Raw genomic sequence first — 20,609 nt, 5'->3', positions numbered from 1 at the left:
CTCTCCTTCTACATTCTTGGTGTTAAAATGTACACTTATTTTTAGAAAAAGATCATTTAAAAAATTCTAGATTTGGGGGGCACCTGGGTGGCTCAATGGGTTAAGCCTCTGCCTTCAGCTTGGTTCATGATCCCGGGGTCCTGGGATCGAGCCCCACTTCGGGCTCTCTGCTCAGCGGGGAGCCTGCCTCCTCCTCTCTCTCTGCCTGCCTCTCTGCCTACTTGTGATCTCTCTTTGTCAAATAAAAAAAATCTTTTAAAAAAATTTTAGATTTTGTATATATATTTAATTTTTCCGGTTTTATTGAGATATAATTGACATACGTCACTGTGTGAGTTTCAGGTTTACAGCATAAAGGTTTGACTTATGAATATTGTGAAATAATTACCACAGTAAGTTTAGTTAACATGTAACATGCCATATAGGTAGACTAAAAAGAAATGAGGCGGGGGGAAAAGCCCTTTTTCTCCTTGTGGGGGAAACTGTTAAGATTTACTTTCTCAGCAAATTTAAATATCCTACAGCAGTGGTAACAATAGTCATGGTGTTGCAGATTATGTCCCTAGTACTTGTGCATCTTATAATAGGAAGTCTGTACTCTTTGCCCTCTTTCCTCAAATTCCCCCATCTGTTTCTCCCCCCCCCAACCAATCTCTGGTAACCACAAGTCTGATCTTTTTGTGTGTGAGTTTGGGTTTTTTTTTTTCTTTCTTGTCTTTTCTTTCTCTCTCTCTCTCTCTCTCTCTTTTTCAAGATTGTACATATAAATTAGATCACACGGTATGTCTGTTTCCCTTTTTGACTTATTTCACTTCATTTCATATGCCCTCAGGGCCCATCCGTATTATCGCAAATGTCAGGATTTCCTTGATGTTGTTGTTGTCGTTTTTAATGGCCGAATAATCTATTAGGTGTTTATGTAATATATACATCACAACTTCTTTGTCCACTTGCCTGTCAGTGGACACTTAGGTTGTTTCCATATTTTGGCTCTTGTAAATAATGGTGCTCTGGACACAGGATATCTATCTTTTCAAGTTAGTGTCTTTGTTTCCTTTGGATATGTTCCCAGAAGTGGAATGGCTAGGTCATATGGTAGTTCTGTTTTTTCATTTTTTGAGGTTCCTCCATGTTGTTTTCCATAATGGCTGTACCAATTTACGGCCCTGTCAGCAGTGCATAAAGTTCCCTTTTCTTCACATTCTAGTCAGCATTTGTTTTCTTATCTTCTTGTTGATGGCCGTTCTAATCATGAGGTGGGAATGATTCTTTTTCAATATTTTTATTTATTTATTTGAGAGAGAGCAGGATCATGTGGGGGGGGCAGGGAGGGGGTCAGGGAGAGGGGTAGGGGGAGAGAGAGAATCTCAAGTGGACTCCATGCTGAGCACCAAGCCCCACATGGTGTTCATTCTCACTATGCTCAGATCATGACTGACCCGAAACCAAGAGTAGGCTCTAAACCAACTGATCCGCCCCAGGTGCCCCTTGGGAAGGTTGTTTTTAACTTGGTAAAATTCGAGGGGAAGTTCGGTTAATAAGATCTAAATGTTTGCAAACCACTGTTTTAAAACTCTAACCGTATTTGGAACCCATAAGTGCTCTGTATCAGAGATTCACCTAAACTAAAGTAGGCAGGAATCTGTAGGCCAGAGTCCTTTTCTAAATATATATACTATTAGGATGCTTTTGTTAGATCATGCTGTGGTAATCATTCCGAATTCTTGGCGGCTTTCAACTACAAGCCTTTCTTTCTTTCTCACATTACATGTTGCCTGTGAGTTACCGTGGATTGGCTGCCGTAGCTGGGACTCTGCACGTATCTTTGTCCCAGGATCCAGTCTGAAGAAGCAGCACTAACCTAGGATGTGCCAGTCTCATGACGGAGGGAAAAGGAGACAGAGCTGAACTCTTTCTGCTTGTAGGTGTTGCCACTGCTCTCATTCCATTGGCCAATGCAAGTCACGTGGCCAAATCTGATGTCAGTGGAGATGAGGAAGTGTAACCCTCTCACGTACCTTCAAGTAAGGTGGCGGCAGGTGGAGATAATTCTCTTAATGGAGGGTGGCAATAATGGGAGTAAGATAAAATCTACAGTATCACGCATACTGAAACACTCATGTAGTGTATATATGAATAAAGGAGAGTAATTAACAGGTATTCAGTCAAGCTGAAAAAATGGCAACCAATACCTTTGAAGCCCCCTGTCTGCTTTTATACCACTTAGCCAAATTCTCTTGAAATTTGTGTCTGTCATGACTTTCATGTATTCCAGTGTTTGAATATCCCACAATTTAGGTTTTGGGTCTTGAGTTAATTCCATTTTTTTGCTAGTATGAAAATGCTGCTGAGGACATTTTTTTTGTGTGTCTCCTGGTGTACCATGCAAGAGTCTCTTCAGGGCATGAACTTAGGGTGGAATTGCTGGCATGTGGGGCATATGCATCTTTAATTTTAGTAGATAATGCCCATTGTTTTCCAAAACAGTATAATAACGTTTACTGTCCCACTAGTAGTGTTTAATGTATTACCAGTGCTCATGTCCTTGTTCACATTTGAAAGTCTGACAACATCTCCTTTTTGGTATAGGGAATATAAATCAGATTTTTTTTTTTAAGATTTTATTTATTTATTTGAGAGAGAGAGAGCATGAGCTGGAGAGAGGGTTAGAGGGAGAAGCAGACTCCCTGTGGAGCTGGGAGCCCTATGCAGGACTGGATCCCAGGACTCCAGGATCATGACCTGAGCCAAAGGCAGTTGCTTAACCAACTGAGCCACCCAGGCACCCTATAAATCAGATTCTTTTTTTTTTTTTTTTTGAATGTACAGGGAGGTGCTCCTCCGACTTTCATGTGTACACAAATCACTTGGGGATGTATTAACATGGTAGGGTTTTTTTAATTTATTTTTATTTTTTTATTTGACAGAGAGAGATCACAAGTAGGCAGAGAGGCAGGCAGAGAGAGTGAGAGGGAAGCAGGCTCCTTGCTGAGCAGAGAGCCCGATGCGGGACTTGATCCCAGGACCCTGAGATCATGACCCGAGCCGAAAGCAGCGGCTTAACCCACTGAGCCACCCAGGCGCCCCTGACATGGTAGGTTTTGATTCATAGATTGGAGTAGGGCTTGGAGCTGAAATCCTACATTTCTAACAGGCTCCTGGGTGATGCCGATGCTGCTGGACCACAAACCGTACTCTGAGCAACAAGGATCCAAGGCGCTAAAATGAAGTTGCCCCTGTGTTGGCTGTGCATAGCACCTAAAGAGTCTTTGGAACACAGCTGCTAAGTAATAGTATTTGATACAGCCACTCAGTCGAGGGTTTTTGAATCATGCCTCATATTTGCAACTTCTGTTTTGTGCAAATATTGGCCATTAGTGAGTAGAGTAGCAGATTCTTTGTTTTTAGAGATTTGCTTCTTTGTAACTGACATGCAGAAGTTCTAAAGACTCTGTTTCTTCACAACTAGGTTAGATTAATATAACCTACTAAGTAGCTGAGGAGTGACCCACAAGTATCTCCACTGACATTCTTTAAGTATCTTAAAGCGAGGGAAGACTTTGCCAAATTCTGTTTAGTTATTTTTAAAATTATTGCCTGTTTTTAGTCATACATGGGTAAATCGTATAGAGCAACAGATTTTTATTTGGTGGTATATATGTACATTACTCATCTTACATCCATCACAAAGTATTTTGATTATAATCCATTATTCAGTGAGTTCCCAAGTGCTTTCTTTAAAAGAAGAAAGTTTAAGGAGTCTTTAGGGGAGGTAATGGAACTTGTCGGTAAGCAAGCATTAGGCTAATTGATGATCACTCAGTAACTGGATGAAGTGAAGGATAAAATAAAAATAAACACGTATCTCAGTGCAAAATAGTGATATGTAGTCTAGGGCATGCACCTGTAACAAGATAATCCCTACTAATTCCAAATTGCATTATTTTTAAAAAAAGCTGTTAGGATAGAAACACCACTCAGACTAGCTTTCTCATTGTAGAGTTATTGGTCCAAATAATTGGGAACAATAGGGCCGGAAGGAGCGTTACATAAATGAAATAGAGGTTCTAATTGTTACGAGACTCATCTCCTGGCTTTGATTCTCTCTTTCTGTGGATCCTCTTTTAATGTGGATGGGTTTCACTTCAAGTGGTAGTGATGGTGGTGGTGGTGGTGGTAGAGGGGACTTTTTGAGCTGGAAAATAAAATGGTAGCTTCAGGATGATGTCACTTCGAAGAGAAGTGAGAAAACTCTTCCAGAGGCCTTCCACTCTAAAGTAACCTTGTAACTTACTCACTCTTCATTAAATCAGCTGTTTCCTTTATAGCCCTTATCACAGATTCCACAAATTATCTCATTTGTTCGCTCACCTGGTGGTTTATCCTCCCCACTACAAGTTAAAATCCATTAGAAGCAGGAATGGTGACTTTTGTTAATTTGGTGTAACTCCAGCATCTCGTGGTCACTCGGGAAATAGTAAGAAAACAGATATATGAAAAGGGGGAGGACTTAGGTCCTGCTTGGGCCACTTGTCATTGTGTGGTCTGGTGGGTAGGATACTGCCTCCCAGAAAAAGGCAGCCCCATGAATGGAGCCTTGGGCTGGATTTCAACCCTCCTTCATGGTCTCTTTGCACAGAGACCCTGGTTGAGTATCCATCTTCCATTTCTGAATTGTTTATGCTGACGTGAGGATACTAGGAGCGGAAGTATGAGCTGGACGTATCTTTGCATCTGGATCCTGCTTGGCCAACTCTGTATTGACTATGTGCCTAGCCATGCCCTATAAATATTCTAACAGCGATGACTTGTCTTGGGAAATTCATCTTTTTTATCCCCCTTCCCTCCCCTTCATTTTTCTATCTAGTGTTAGTTGATCATGTTTCCCCAGTTCTCTGCATTTCCGTTTTGATCAACTGTATAATTCTACTTCAAAAGGAGGAAGAAACTGCCTGTATCCATCACAGGCCCTTCGGTAGTATAGACTTGTCTTAAAGTTCAATCCCTTTGAGGTTTGTTTTATATTTCATTTAATTGAAGATCTCCTTGAGGCAGTGAAATGCTTGCCCTTTAAAAAGACACAAATGGGGAGGGGAGGCTGAGTGGCTCCATCCGTTAAGCATCTACCTTTGGCTCAGGTCATGGGGTCCCAGAGTCCTGGGATCAAGCCCCACAGCTGGCTCCCTGCTTGGCAGAGAGCCTGCTTCTCCTTCTCCTCCCTGCTTGTGTTCTCTCTCACTACCTCTGTCTCTGTCTCTCTCAAATAGATTTAAAAAAAAAAAAAACCTAAACTTTAAAAAAAAGACACAATGTGTTGAAGAACAGAACCCTCTCAATCTAGTCATCTAAGCATTCTGGGAATCTTATTAGTTCCAGAAGTACAGCTGAGCCTCTCCACCCATGGGAGGTTCTCAGGCAGCTGTTCTGGTCATCTCTCTCTTCCTGGGACTACTTGGTTTCTCCTCGGCTTTACTCTGGACATTGGTTCCATTCATCTGATTTTCTTCAGACACCACCTTTTTCTATATACCGATCAACCTGCAAGTGGTGGAAAATGGCAGCTAGTACTTGATCTACTCATTGGATTCTCAGGGCAAGTTTACAAGAAGTCTGCACCATAATTGCTTGGGAAATTTAAAAAGAAAGATGCACAGATATTCCAAGTTCGTAGGCCTGGGGTTCTAGAATCTATTTTAAGATACTTCCCAGTAGGAATTCCAAGACTTCTCCACAATCACAAGAGGGAAGGAAGGAAATCGAGTAAATGATGAAGTGGATGAGACAGGCCTTATTAGCACCTGCGATAGCTCTGTTTGCCCTTCCTTGGTATCTTTTGTTTACCATTCCTTGCTGTTGATCTTCCTCTCCAAGGAGTGGGGATGGACAGTCTAAGGAATTGGCAATAAACATTGAAGGATATAATAATTTTCATTAAAAGCAGCAATACTGACAGCAGTTAATTCTTAGTCTTGCTGGGTGGGTGGGCAGTGCAGTTGGGCGGTGGGATCATGTACCCATTATCAAATAAGTGCCAATTTCGTGATCTCGAATGCTCTTGGATGTACAAGGCAGGCCTGGGTGTCCCTGACCTGAGGTCTTTAGACCTACTGCGGTAGACATCTTTGAAAGCCTCTGTGTCTATGGCAGCACTGTCCAGATATTCGGGCTCTCTACCTGGGCGCGTGGTGTATGACCTCCAGCCTCAGTGTCCATTGCTGTCCAACTAGCTACAGTGTGTGTCTGTGTCTCTTAGAATGTGGTCACTGGCCAGCCACTCAGGGGCATACTCTGGGATTAAAGGTCAGAGCAGACTTTGAGAAGAGCATTAAGTAGTGAGTGCATCATAAGCTTTCTTTTGGTTGGCTTGAAAAGTAGAGCATTTAGTGAGTATCTGTAATCTCTTTTCATTTTGGTTATTTGGTAGATAACAGAGATTGTATTCCTTAATCAATTATAATGAATTGTGCAAATATGACTCCAACCTACTTTTATATGTGAAATAAATGCCCTGACGAGTATTCAGAATATTTACCGAGTATTTTTATGGCAAATCCTATCATTGTCTCATATTTTAATAAAAATAACATTTTGATAAAATACATATTATATTAAGTTGTAAATAAAGTAGCTGTTTAATATTTAAAATATAATGCCATATACTTCACCTCTTATTATGTACTGACATATGTGAAGAGTTGTAACAATTTGATTCTGAGACCTCTGTACAGTAATAGAAGCCATCAGTTAAAATATTTGAGCGCGAGAGAGAATGTGTGCATGCGTGTGCATGCTTCTGACTGGGTGGGGGGCAGAGGGCAAGAAGCTTCAAGCCAGCTCCCTGCTGAGCGTGGAGTCCCTACAAGGGCTTGATCTTTCCACCCATGAAATCATGACCTGAGCCTAAACCACAAAGTCAGTCATTTAACCACTGAGCCACCCAGGTGCCCCAGAAGCCATCACTTTATTTAATAAATTTGTCCACTGTAAAACTTTAGTGACTTGATGGTTTTACATAGGTATCAATTAGGTAAAGTGTGCAACAATGAAAGACACTTTAAATAAAGATTGAGCACAATTTCTCTGTATTATGTTTCTGTTTACAGAATAGGTGTGTGGCTCAAAACAGTTATGTGTTTAAGCCCACAAAGTATAGTGTCATCACCTTAGGGTTGGTTTAAGAACATGTGTGTTTTATATGAGAATCTTAAGTATCAAGATCGTTAATCTGATTTTTAAAAATTATTTTATTTTCTTCTTTTCAGATCCAGTCCCTCTGTGGAACTTCTAAACACCTTTTATTAGTAGAAACATTATTTCCTACAAAATGAAGTCAACATCTTAATTTAAACCAGCATTTGTGTGGTTCTGATTTACCTACCATGGTTCATGAAGCTTGAGATCTTAGGAGTACAGGGTCTTTTGCGATGACAATATGACTAATAGCAAAGGAAGATCTATTACTAATAACACAAGTAGTGGTCCAAGTAGTGGAGGAGGTTTAGTAGACTGGACTTTACGCTTAAATACAATTCAGTCTGATAAGTTTTTAAACTTGTTGTTGACTATGGTTCCAGTAATTTATCAGAAAAACCAGGAAGATAGGCACAAGAAAGCAAATGGCGTTTGGCAAGATGGATTATCAACAGCAGCACAGACTTTTAGCAATCGATCTGAGCAGCACATGGAGTTTCACAGTTTCTCAGAGCAGCCTTTTCATGGCAATAGTGGGCACACACCCGCAAGCTGTAGCCCCAAGTATGATGACTATGCCGACTACAATTACTGTGATGGAAGGGGCACTGCAGAAGCTGCTTCCTTGTTGCAGAATGAAGACGCATCTAGTGATGGGGATGAAGACGCCATTGTGGAGGCAAACCAGAAATCACCCAAGGAATCCAGCGGTGTCATGGCGCTGCAAATACTGGTACCATTTCTGCTAGCTGGTTTTGGAACAGTGTCAGCCGGCATGGTTTTGGATATAGTGCAGGTGGGTTTGTCTCTTTGTTTATCTTCACTGCTTTTGTTGCGGGCAGCGTTTTGCATAGGTTACTAATCTCAGACATTTACTTTAGATGGAATTTATCCCTCAGTGAAATGAAGGGATGCTGCCCGGAGCAGAGAATCTGCTGTTTATAGGTGTTTTTTTGTTTGTTTCCCTTTAGAGGTTCTAAGAGAATGGTCTCATTCTGACTGTCAGGTGACTCTACATAAAGGATTACAATGATAAAGTAATCCCCAAATGGGTACAGTGCAAAACCCAATAAATGTTACATTTAAATACTTCTTTATTTTTAAAATGAAAACACGTTAAAATGAATTCAGACAGTGCAGAGTATTAAATAAAAGATAAAAAAAAAAAATCTTTCCTCGTTCTCCTCTTCACACCAAAGTCTCTCCCCCTCCAGAGGTTATCATCGTTAAGAGTTTGTTGTGTTTACTTGCAGACATTTTTCTCTGCCTACATATATACCTATGTGCAGGGTTTCTTTTTCAGAAAAAAATGAAATGCTGTATATATTTTTCTGTACCTTATTTTCATTGCTTAATAATATACCTAGACATCTTTCCAAATCAATAGCAAGGATGTTCTGTGTTATAAAATGAGAACTTCATATTCCATTGTGTGGACATACTAAAATTTACTTATTCACTCTCCCATGCTAAGGCTGTAATGAATACCCTTGTAAATGTATCGTTATGCACTTACACTAATATTTTCGTAGGATAGATTTTAAAAATGGGATTACTGGGGGTTAGGGTAGGTTTAGGTGTTTAAAATTTTATAGATATGGGGAGACCTAGGTGGCTCAGTCATTAAGCGTCTGCCTTCAGCTCAGGTCATGATCCCACGGTCCTGGGATCAAGCCCCACATCAAACTCCCTGCTCAGCAGTAAGCCTGCTTCTCCCTCTCCCACTCCCCCTGCTTGTGTTCCTCTCTCACTGTCTCTCTGTCAAATAAATAAATAAAATCTTAAAAAAATAAAAAAAATTAAAAATAGGGGCGCCTGGGTGGCTCAGTGGGTTAAAGCCTCTGCCTTCGGCTCAGGTCATGATCCCAGGATCCTGGGATCAAGCCCCGCATCAGGCTCTCTGCTCAGTGGGGAGCCTGCTTCCTCCTCTCTCTCTGCCTGCTGCTCTGCCTACTTGTGATCTCTGTCAAATAAATAAATAAATAAAATATTTAAAAAAATTAAAAAAAAATAAAATTTTGTAGATAGCATCAGATTGACTTTCGAAAAGATTGCAAAAGTATTTATACTCCTACCATCAATGTAGAAGTACTTTTATTTTTTCATGTCCTTATGAGTGTTGAATATTCTTGATCATTTTCATTGTTGGTAATTGATAGGGAAATGTTTTCATATTTTAATTAACATTCTTCAGTTATTATTAGTAGTTTAGCATGTTTTCATATGTCTGGTGGCCATTCTTAGTCTTCTGTGACTATTTCTTCTATGAAATGCTTTTCTGTATCTACTGTCCATTTTAAAAATGTATATGCTACTTACTGATTTGTAGGAATTCTTACTGTGGTATGGTTACAGAATTACCCATATATAATTATCTTTCTAAAGTAGTAGGTTGTTAAAGTGTGGCATTCTGTTACTACAAGTTTTCATTCATCAATCAGAGAAAGATTGGCTTTGGGAAAGTGTTAGATAACATTTATGTGCCCTTGTCTTTCATTGCTTGCTCCCTGAAAGAAATCTCATCATTTGTGACACCAAAAAACTTTCTAATATAACATCTTTATCTAAATGGAAAGCATACATAAATAGAAACAATTTTTCTACCATTAGAGAAAGGATATTTAAAAAATTGTCTTGAGATGTATATTGAATTTTTACAGCAATCAGACAAGAAAAAAGAAAGAAAGAGCATCCAAATTGGTAAGGAAGAAGTAAGACATTCACTACTTGCAGGCGACATGATACCATATATAGAAAACCCTTAAGACTCCACCAAAACTACTACTATTGATAAATGAAATCAGTAAAGTCACAGGATACAGAATTAATAACAATTAATCTGTTGTATTTCTGTATGCTGATAATAGCAGAAAGAGGAATTAAGAAAACAATCCCATTTACAATTGTACCAAAAATAATAAAGTACCTATTATTAAACAACCAAGGAAGTGAAAGACCTGTACTCTGAAAACTATAAAACGCTGGTAAAAGAAATAGAAGATGACACAAACAAATGGAAAGATACCCCGTGCCTAGGGATTAGAAGATCCAGTATTGTTAAAGTGTCCGTAATACCCCAAAGCAATCTACAGATAGAATGCAGTCCTTACCAAAATTCCAGCAGCATTTTTCAGAGAACTAGAACAAATAGTACTAAAGTTTATATGGAAACACAAAGACGCTGAATAGTCAAATCAACCTTGAAAAAGAAGAACAAAGCTTGTAGGTGTCACAATCCCAGATTTTAAGATACACTACAAAGCTGTAGTCATCAAAACAGGGGACACCTGGCTGGCTCAGTCAGTAGAGCATGTGACTCTTGATCTCGGGGTCATGAGTTCAAGCCCCCCATTGGGAGTAGGGTTTACTTGAAGAAGAAGAAGAAGAAGAAGAAGAAGAAGAAGAAGGAGGAGGAGGAGAAGGAGAAGGAGAAGGAGAAGGAGGAGAAAAATGGTACTGGCATAAAAATAGACATACAGATCAATGGAACAGAATAGAGAGCCCAGAAACAAACCCATGCTTACACGGTCAATTAATCTGTGACAAAGAAGGGAAGAATATACAGTGGCTAAAAGATGGTCTCTTCAGTGAAAGGTGGTGTGAAAACTGGACAGCTACATGCAGAAGAGTGAAACTGGGCCACTTTCTCACACCGTACTGAAAAATAAACTCAAAATGGATTAAAAACCTAAAAGTGAGACCTGAAATCATAAAACTCCTAAAAGAGAGCACAAGCAGTAATTTCTCTGACATTGGCCAAAGAAGCATTTTTCTAGGTGTGTCTCCTCAGACAAGGGAACCAAAAGCAAAATTAAACTATTGGGACTATACCAAATAAAGAGCTTTTGCACAGTGAGGGAAACCATCAACAAAACAAAAAGGCAACTGAGTGGGAGAAGATATTTGCAAATGATGTCCAGTATGAGGTTAATATCCAAACTATATGAAGAACATAACTCAACACCAAAAGCATTAAATTAAATTAAATTAAAAATGGGCACTGGACCTGAATATTTTTCTGAAGAAGACATACAGATGGCCAACAGACACATGAAAACATGTTCAACATCAGTAATCACCAAGGAAATGCAAACAAAAACCACAGTGAGATATCACCTTAGACTTGGCAGAATGCCTAGAATCAAATACACAAGAAATAACAAGTACTGGTGAGGATGTGGGGTAAAAGGAACTCTTCGTGCCATACCGGTGGAAATGCAAATTGGTGCAGCCATTTTGGAAAACAGTAATGGTGAGTCCTTGAAAAATTAAAAAATAGAAATACTGTAAGATCCAGTAATTCCGTTATGATATTTACCTAAAGAAAAATAAAAACACTTATTCGAAAAGCTATACGCACACCTATGTTTATTGTACTACTATTTACAATAGCCGAGATGTGGAAACAACCCAAGTGTCCATCGAGGGGTGAATGGTTAAAGAAAAAATGGTGTATATATATGGTGGAATCTTATTCAACCATGAAAAAGAATGAGATTTTGCCATTTGCAACCACACTGATGAACCTAGAAGGTATAATGCTAAGTGAAATAAGTCAGAGCAAGACAAATACTATATGATTTCACTCGTATATTGAATTTTTTAAAAAAGATTTTATTTATTTATTTATTTGACAGAGATCACAAGTAGGCAGAGAGGCAGGCAGAGAGAGAGGAGGAAGCAGGCTCCCCGCTGAGCAGAGAGCCCGATGCGGGGCTCGATCCCAGGACTCCGAGATCATGACCTGAGCTGAAGGCAGTGGCTTAAACTACTGAGCCACGCAGGCGCCCCTCGTATATTGAATTTAAGAAACAAAATGTACAAAAAAAGGAGACAACAGACTCTTAAATATAGAGAACAAACTGATGGTTCCCAGACAGAAGGTGGGTGGGGAGATTGGGTTAAATAGGTAAAGGGGGTTAAGAGTGCACTTATCTTGATGAACACTGAGTAATGTATAGAATTGTGGAATCATATCGTACCCCTGTAACTAATATAATTATATGTTAAGTATCCATCAGTAAAAAAAAAAAAAAATGTTGGGGAAAATAGAAACTTTGCAGATGTAATTAATTTAAAGATACTGAGATGAGGAGATTTTATTTTCCAGGTGGGTCTTAATAAGAGGGAGACAGGAGGTTAGAATAAGGGGGATGGAAAGTATATTGAATTTTTGAATGGACTATAAACCAACAGAGGACCAGATCTACCTGTTCACTTGAAATATAATTGTTTCAAGTTATTACAATAGTATCACAACTGTTAAAATGAATGAACTATTTCTGGTTGACATTTTTTTCTTGATATACCAATTATTCTGAAGAAACACTCAGCATATAATCTAGAACGATAATAACATCTTTAAGATGTTACACCTTCCTCTGGTGTAATGGTTACTTATTTCTTGATACTATTTGAGATAACACATGTACAATTGATTTATAATATTAAACCCTAGTGTTAAAAATGGCAAAAACATGTTTTGAAAAATTTCATTTAAATATGCTTTAAAAACTTTTAATTATGAAAATTAGCACATAGTATAAAAACCAAAAATGTATAGCTCAGTGAATTTTCATGATACAAACAACCAAATAACTATCAGGTCAAGCAACAGAATCTTAGCAGTTTTCATTAGTCGTCTTTATGCTCCCTTGTGATTGCTACTCTTTATTCCCCATCACCAATGGTAATCAATAATCTGATTTTATGGTCTGTACTTCTTTGTCTTTATAAATGTGAATCATTAAACACCATTGTTTGGTTTTACTTAATTTTTCTTTATATAAACTTTATATAATGAAGCGTAGAATATATATTCTTCTGTGTCTTTTTTTTTTTAAAAGATTGATTATTTATTTATTTATTTATTTATTTATTTATTTGACAGAGATCACAAGTAGGCAGAGAGGCAGGCAGAGAGAGGGGAAGCTGGCTCCCTGCCGATCAGAGAGTCCGATTTGGGGCTCAATCCCAGGACCCTGAGACCATAACCTGAGCCGAAGGCAGAGGCTTTAACTCACTGACCCACCCAGGCGCCCCTGTGTCTGTTTTTTTATTTTGTTCAGCATTATGTAAGTTTTATGAAACTGTAGTCCATTTATATTTATTTCTATATATTAATCCAATTATGAATAGATCACAATGTATTAATTCTGGAGATAGAACTCATTGGTGTTTCCAGATTCTGGGTGCACATGTACATGCATCTTTGCTGTATATACATGGAGAAATGGAATTTCTGGGTCTTAGGATATACGGGTATTTAAAGTTAGTATATGTCAAATAGTTGTACCAATTTACAGGTTAACCAGCTGTGTTTGAGAGGTCTCACTGCTCTGTATTCTTATTTATACAAGGTATCAGCAGTCTTTGTAAGTTGAGAAATTCTGGCATATGTGTGGTGGTTTTAATGGAGATTTCCCTCATGACTAATGATGTTTACTGACCATTTATTTGGATGTTAACTGGTAAAGGTTTTTTTGCTCATTTTCTTATTTGTTAGATTTTTTCTTACTGACTTGTAAGAGTTGTTTGTGTATTCTGGATACAAATCCTTTAGTTATATGTATTAAAAATATCTTTCCTCTGTGGCTTACCTTTTCCCTCTCTCAGTGAGTCTTAATGAGCAGGAATTCTTAATTTTGATACAGTGCCTTTTTTCCTACTTTTCCATTGTTTGTACTTTTTGCTTCCTGCTTAAGAAACCTTTCCATACTTTGTGGTAATTAAGATGTTCTCTTAAATTACCTTCTTAAAGTTTTGTTGTTTTGCCTTTTACATTTAGATAATCCTCTCCCTGGAATACTTTTTTATAGAGTTTGGTGTAGGATTGTGTATTGTTTTATTTTGTTTCTTTCCACATGGATTTCCAGGTGTGTCTGCACTATTATATAACCAAACTCTTTGTTATAAATCAAGTACCCATTTATGTGCAGATGTGTTTCTGGGCTTTCTATTCTCCTCTGGTGTATTTATGTTGCTTGGCATGAATACCACACTATCTGAATATCGAGTAGAGAATGTTCTCTCCATGTTCTTCCTCAAAGTGCTTTGACTATTCTTTTCCCTTTGTACTTTCATGTACATTTTAGTATAAAAGCTTGTCAGTTTCCGCAAAAGAACGTTGTTGTAATTGTGATTCAGATTGCATTGAATCTACAGGTAATTAGGAGGAGAATTTACTCCTTACAATGCTGACTTTTCAGACACATGTACATGCAATAGCCCTCTCCATTTATTAGGTTATCTTTGATTTCCTTCTCTGATGTTTTCTAGTTTCTGAGCACAGGTCTTTTACATTTTTTGTTAAACTTATTCTTAGTTATTTGATACTTTTTATGCTATTGTAAATGGTACAGTTCTTTTAAAATTTCACTTTCTCTCTGTGTGTGTATGTGTATGTTGACCCTGTATCTAGCAAGTTTGCTAAATTCACTAATAATAATTTATATGTAAATTTTTTTGGAATCACTTCATTGTAACCATATTATCTGTGAATAATGACAGTATTTACTTCTTTCTAAAACTCATTTTATTTATTTATTTATTTATTTATTTATTTTTGTGGCATTCTGTACTGGCTAGGATCTCCAAAGCACTATAAAATAGGAGTAATGAGGGCGCCTGGGTGGCTCAGTGAGTTAAGCCTCTGCCTTCGGCTCGGGTCACAATCTCAGGGTACTGGAATCGAGCCCCGAATCGGACTCTCTGCTCAGTGGGGAGCCTGCTTCCCCTCTCTCTCTTTCTGCCTGCCTCTCTGGCTACTTGTGATCTCTCTTTCTGTCAAATAAATAAAATCTTTTAAAAAAAGATTTAAAAAATAAAATAGGACTGATGAAAGCAGACTTATCTTGTCCTAGATCTCCAAGAGAAAGTTTTCAGCAGTTCCTCATGAAGTCTGGGGTTTGCTATTGACATTTGTCATATTCTTTACTATATTAAGGACGTTTCTTTTTTTAATTTACTAAGCTTTGTGTTAAAAATGATGAATGGAATTTTATCATGAATTTTATCAAATACTTTCTATTTATTGTTAACATCTATGATTTTTTCCCTTTGTTGCTATGTTGAATTATATTAATTAAATCAATCTTATATTTCTGGGATAAGTATAACCTGTTCGTGATTTGTTTTCTTTTTATACAATTCTGATTAATTTTACTAATATTTTGGTGAGATTTTTTGCATCTATATCTGTATGTAAGATTAGCCCATAATTGTCCTCCTCATAATGTCATTAGCAGTTTTCATTAAGGTAGTACTAGTCTCATGAGTGAATTTGAAAATGTTCTTTTTTTTTCTCCTATTCTTTGTTGAAGTTTATGTCACTTTGTCATTATTTCTTCCCTAAGTATTTGGTATAATTCCCTGATGAAGGCATCTGGCCCCACCATTTTCTGTGGGGGAATGCGTTTTTTGTTTTTTTATTTTTGCGGGGGAATGTTTTTATTTACAGCTTGAGTTTCTATAGAAGTCACAGAGCTAATCAAATTTTTCTATTTCTTTTTGTGTTTATTTTAGTAAGTCTTAAAAAAAAAATTCACCATTACATCCCTGTCAGGTTGAGTAGATTTTTAGTAAATGTTTGTTGAAACATGACACCATTTATTGAAAGTTTGCTGTAGGCACTGCCCTAAGCTCTTTACATACATGATCTATTTTAATCCTTACAAGAAAACTGTAGGAAAGGTGCCATTGTTTTTGCTTTACAAAATTAAAAAAAAAAAAACTTTGTCATCAGGTGATTGAGCTGAGGATTGGATCTTGGTCCAAACTCAATATCTGTTCTCTTAACCACTACACATTGTATAAATTTAATGCATGTGAAAGCTTTCGTAATCCTTTAAGGGCTACATATCTCTCTTTTTTTTATATAAGATTTTATTTATTTATTTGACAGCGAGAGAACACAGGCAGAGCAGCAGGCAGAGGGAGAGGGAGAAGCAGGCTCCCCACTGAGCAGGGAACCCCATGCAGGGCTCCATCCCAGTACCCTGGGATCATGACCTGAGCTGAAGGCAAACCCCTAATGACTAAGCCACCCACACCTCCAAGGGCTACGGTCCTCTAACATGATAGAGGTCAGGGCCAGTTTTAAAGAACTAAAAAACTAAAGTTTGTCTTTGGTACTCTCTCAGTCTGCTTGGACTGCTGTAATGAAATACTATAGACTGGGTGGCTTAAACATTAAACACTTATTTCTCACAGTTCTAGAGGCTGGAAAGTCCAAGAGCAAGACCCCAGCCTACCCTGTTCCTGGTGAGAGTTCCTTTTCTGGTTTTCAGAGAGCTGCCTTTTCTCTGCATTCTCATGCTGGAGAGAGCAGGGGCTGGTGCCTCTTACTCTTCTTATAAAGGCACCAGCCCTGTCAGATTCGGGTCCTCCCCTTACGACTTCCTGTAACCTTCATCACCATCTCTTAAGCCTGATCTCCAAATACAGTCACATGGGGGTTAGGGCTTCAACACAGGAATTATGAAGGTGACACCATTCAATCCTTAGCAGGTGCTGTTATATGTGCTGCTCTGGCTGGATTATCAAATGCAGGATAAGGAGTTAAATGGCTGTTAGTGTCTTAAGGCAGTACTTTAATATGTGGCCAAAGGCAAATTAGGGTAGATTGCTTGGCCACTGTCTGCTTTCTATGTAGTAGGACATCTGCTCCCTGTTTTATGTAAGACCCGCTCTAGCCTCGCCTCTCTGCTTTTTACTTTTATTCTTCTTCACTTATTCCAGCTTGGAGTGGTCTGTCGATGTTTGCTGAGAAAATCTGCTGAGATGACCTGTATTGAGTGGGAGTAATAATCCAAAGATTGAGTTTTTAACCTCACTTTACAAATGAGGCATTTGAGTGAGGCTCAGAGACCTCCCTCAGCTAGCAAATACAGGCTAGGAATTCAGATTTGGAGCTTTTACCCCAAAGTTGATGCCTTTTCATAGTAATGGGAAATACAAATACTTAACTCAAATGTGTGACTGAACACTTAGAAGAGTGCTGTAGGAATTCTACTGACGTACCAAAAAGACCTATAGGAATAAGAGATGTTCTTTTTACATGTTAAGACTTACCCCAGGGGGTAAGCTTTTGTCCCAGTCTAAACTACCTTTGTGTGCTTGTGCCTTACAACATCGCTTTATTCACCCTGGGCCCTGAATTAAAGAACTTAGTAAAAGAGCTTGTGAAGCACAATAAATAGTATATGATCTCCCGGGAGATCAATGTTCAGTAAATGATGTGATATTAACAGGCATCATTCATTGAATGTTCTTTGTCAGTACCTAGCGCACGAGTTCTCACCTTATGTATATGAGGACTCAGGTGGGCCATGTACCAGGGTTAGATATTAAGTTATTTGCCCAAGGTCACACAACTGATAACTGGCTGAATTAAATCCAAGTTGTCTTTTAACTACTTACTGTACTATCTCCTTGTTTATGGGGGACTTATCTTATTTGTGGATCCCCTTCTATGCACCAGAACTTCCCTGTTGTAAGAAATTGAAACCCAACTAACCAGTTAATTTAAATAATAATAACGATAATAATAAAGAATGTGTTGTCTTTTGTAAGTAGGAAGAATAGTTGTACGGCCTTACCTCAGATACAACTAGATCAAGGACTTAATTTTATGATGGTCTTCTCTCTGTCTCTCCTTTCTTTCTTTCTTTCTTTCTTTTTTAATATTTTATTTGTTTATTTGACAGAGATCACAAGTAGGCAGAGAGACAGGCAGAGAGAGAGGAGGAAGCAGGCTCCCTGCCGAGAAGATAGCCCGACACGGGGCTCGATCCCAGGACCCTGGGATCACGACCTGAGCTGAAGGCAGAGGCTTAACCCACTGAGCCACCCAGGCACCCCTGTCTCTCCTTTCAAGTTCCATTTTGTTTGTTGCTCTCCTATGGCACATAGCTCCTGACAGTTGTGGGGTCATATCCTTTCAGTTTTTTTTACAAAGGGAAAGGATGAGCTATCTGTCCTCTGTCTTCAGTTTGGAAGATCCTAAGGAAGAGCTCTTCAGTTGGGTTGTGTTTGGTCACATGCTTACTTCTGGGGGAACAGTCAATGTGATTAGGGAGATGGGATAACATGATGAGCCCTGTTTGAGTTACACTTCTGTCTCGGGACAGAGGGCCACTCAGATCAGCAATTTCACTAGAAGCTCGAATATTCGGAATTTAACTGCTTAAGTGAAAGGGAGTAAATACTGCTTCCAGGAAAACAGAGATGGAGAAGTATGCACAGGAGGCAAGAACAGCACCTTGAGTGTAGTGACCCTGCCCATATAGAACCTGGCTCCTCCTTGGTCTTTTTATTTATTTATCTGAGTCCGTGGTTCTCGAAGTGGGCTCCCCGGCCCAATATCATCAGCATCATCTGGGAACTTAGATACACAAATTCTCAGACTGTCCCTCCTCTACTGAATCAGAAATCTGGGGCGGGTCCAGCAAACTCTTTTTATGAGCTTTATTATTTCTGGTGATTTTGATGTGGGTTCCAGTTTGAGAATCATGAGTCTAAAGTAATGTAAATTCCCTTACTACTGGTAAATGGAGTTGGGTGGGATAGTTCAACCACATAGTCTTCAGTCTGAAAAACTAACCTAATTCCTTATGTAGAGCAGACACTCAGTAATTCCTTGTTCAATGAATGAATGAAATGAAATAAACTCTACTTTGTTACAAATATTGCTGAATATTGATAATCAGATTGAGTTTTTAATTGTAGGATTCAATCAGAAATATCCTAGTCCAAGCTCTTTGTCTTCCCTTCCCTCACTAAAAATAAGCAAATCGTTAAACGATTTGTCCAAGAACGTGCAGCTTGTCAATGGCGGAGCCCCGTCTTGTGGATAAATCCTGTTCTCTGTACAGTACCTATGTGCGTATCTTGGATTGTCCGTTGACTTCATCTATTACAAGATTCTGTAAAATGAGATTACTGTTAGTTACCTATCCATCTAGAAGAAGTGTATGTAAACTGAGCTAATACCTTTGGAACTTCCAGTAATTTCTAGGTAAGTTTATCCTGATGGTTAGAATATTATTGAAAACTGATGTCTGCCAAACCCTGAGATCCTATTGTGTTTTATGAAGATAGAATTGTTGCAATGCTGAAAATACTCCTTTGAAATAGAGGATAGTATAGCTCTCAAATAGTCCTTTATTACTATACTGCTGTGTGTGTTTTGGAATTCAGATGGAATGATGCAATGCCTAAGCCGTATTTCTAACCATGGAACTCTGAGTCAGGGCTAGTTTTCTGATACAGAAAGTAGAGCGGTCAGGGAGAAAACAGATACTTTGTTGAAGTTTTATGGACAGAAATGCCAGTGTTTTAAAAGTGCAAAGAGAAGGTAGGAGGACAGTATCAATGTTAGACTAATTTTTATCAGTTTTTAGTATACAAAGCTAGGAAGGCATCAGCATGTTTGCGTCTCCTTATAAAGCATAGTGATCATTTTAGAGTTTGTTATTAAAGAGAAAATAACTCTTTTAACATGTGATCCCAGGAAAGCAGTAGCACACCCTCTGGTGTGATTATTCTGGTTTTTATTTAAAAAATAATTCATGCGCTTTGACTTCTGGAAAGCTGGAATAAATATACATTTACCTGTCCTTCCCATTAAGTACAACAACAAAACAAAACCCTGAAAACTTTATATAAAACAAACATAAGACTCTGTGAAAGATGGAGAGAAGAAAGCAGTCTGGTGAGGCCCTTTTCACTTCATGTATCCCAGATCTGGAGCTAAAGAAGCCAGTAACCTGGGAATACCAACAGGTGCAAACAACGACAAGAAAAGCCTGCTCTCTCCAGCTAAAGGACCAGGAAAGGAGCAATCTAGTGAGGCAGAAACCTTGTAGACAAGAATTGTTCTACTCTAGCCAATCATGACAGAAAAGACTGTGGTCTCGCCCACATACCCAGAGCAACAAAGGCTCAGTTTGGGGCTGTAATGAACAACATAGATGTATGTGGAGGACATTACGCTAAGTAAAATATGCCAGATGGAGAAAAACAAATATTGCATAGTATCACTTACATGTGGAATCTAAAAAAAAAAAAAAAAAGTCAAACTCATAGAAATAGTAAAATGGTACTTGGTGGGGGATGGGGGAAATGGGGAGAGGTTGGTTAAAAGGTACAAACTTTCAGCTATAAGATGAATAAGTTCTGAGGATTTTTTAGATTTTCTTATTTTTTTATTTTTTATTTTTTTTTTAAAGATTTTATTTATTTATTTGTCAGAGACAGAGGGAGAGAGAGTGAGCGAGCACAGGCAGAGAGGCAGGCAGAGGCAGAGGGAGAAGCAGGCTCCCCGCCGAGCAGGGAGCCCGATGCGGGACTCGATCCCAGGACGCTGGGATCATGACCTGAGCCAAAGGCAGCCGCTTAACCAACTGAGCCACCCAGGC

At 38.6% G+C, this 20,609-nt stretch overlaps 1 protein-coding gene across 6 annotated transcripts in view; it reads left to right on the top strand.

The window, feature by feature from the left end:
* SLC41A2 (solute carrier family 41 member 2) overlaps positions 1-20,609 on the top strand; it is a 114,354-nt gene that overhangs the window by 15,664 nt on the left and 78,081 nt on the right. For 5 of the 6 annotated variants that reach the window (XM_032836514.1, XM_032836515.1, XM_032836510.1 and 2 more), the window contains exon 2: positions 7,263-7,987. In XM_032836514.1, coding sequence (XP_032692405.1) covers positions 7,433-7,987 — 555 coding nt within the window. In that variant the 5' untranslated portion in view covers positions 7,263-7,432. Of the gene's footprint in view, positions 1-1,641; positions 1,922-7,262; positions 7,988-20,609 lie in introns of those variants that run through there. The other variant, XM_032836511.1, reaches the window with a different exon arrangement.

Source organism: Lontra canadensis, unplaced genomic scaffold, assembly GCF_010015895.1.
Source record: "Lontra canadensis isolate GAN:19392208 unplaced genomic scaffold, GSC_riverotter_1.0 scaffold93, whole genome shotgun sequence".
Classification (NCBI taxonomy): Eukaryota; Metazoa; Chordata; class Mammalia; order Carnivora; family Mustelidae; genus Lontra; species Lontra canadensis.
The sequence above is the reverse complement of the archived record's forward strand: the minus strand, read 5'-3'. Positions and strand labels throughout refer to the sequence as shown.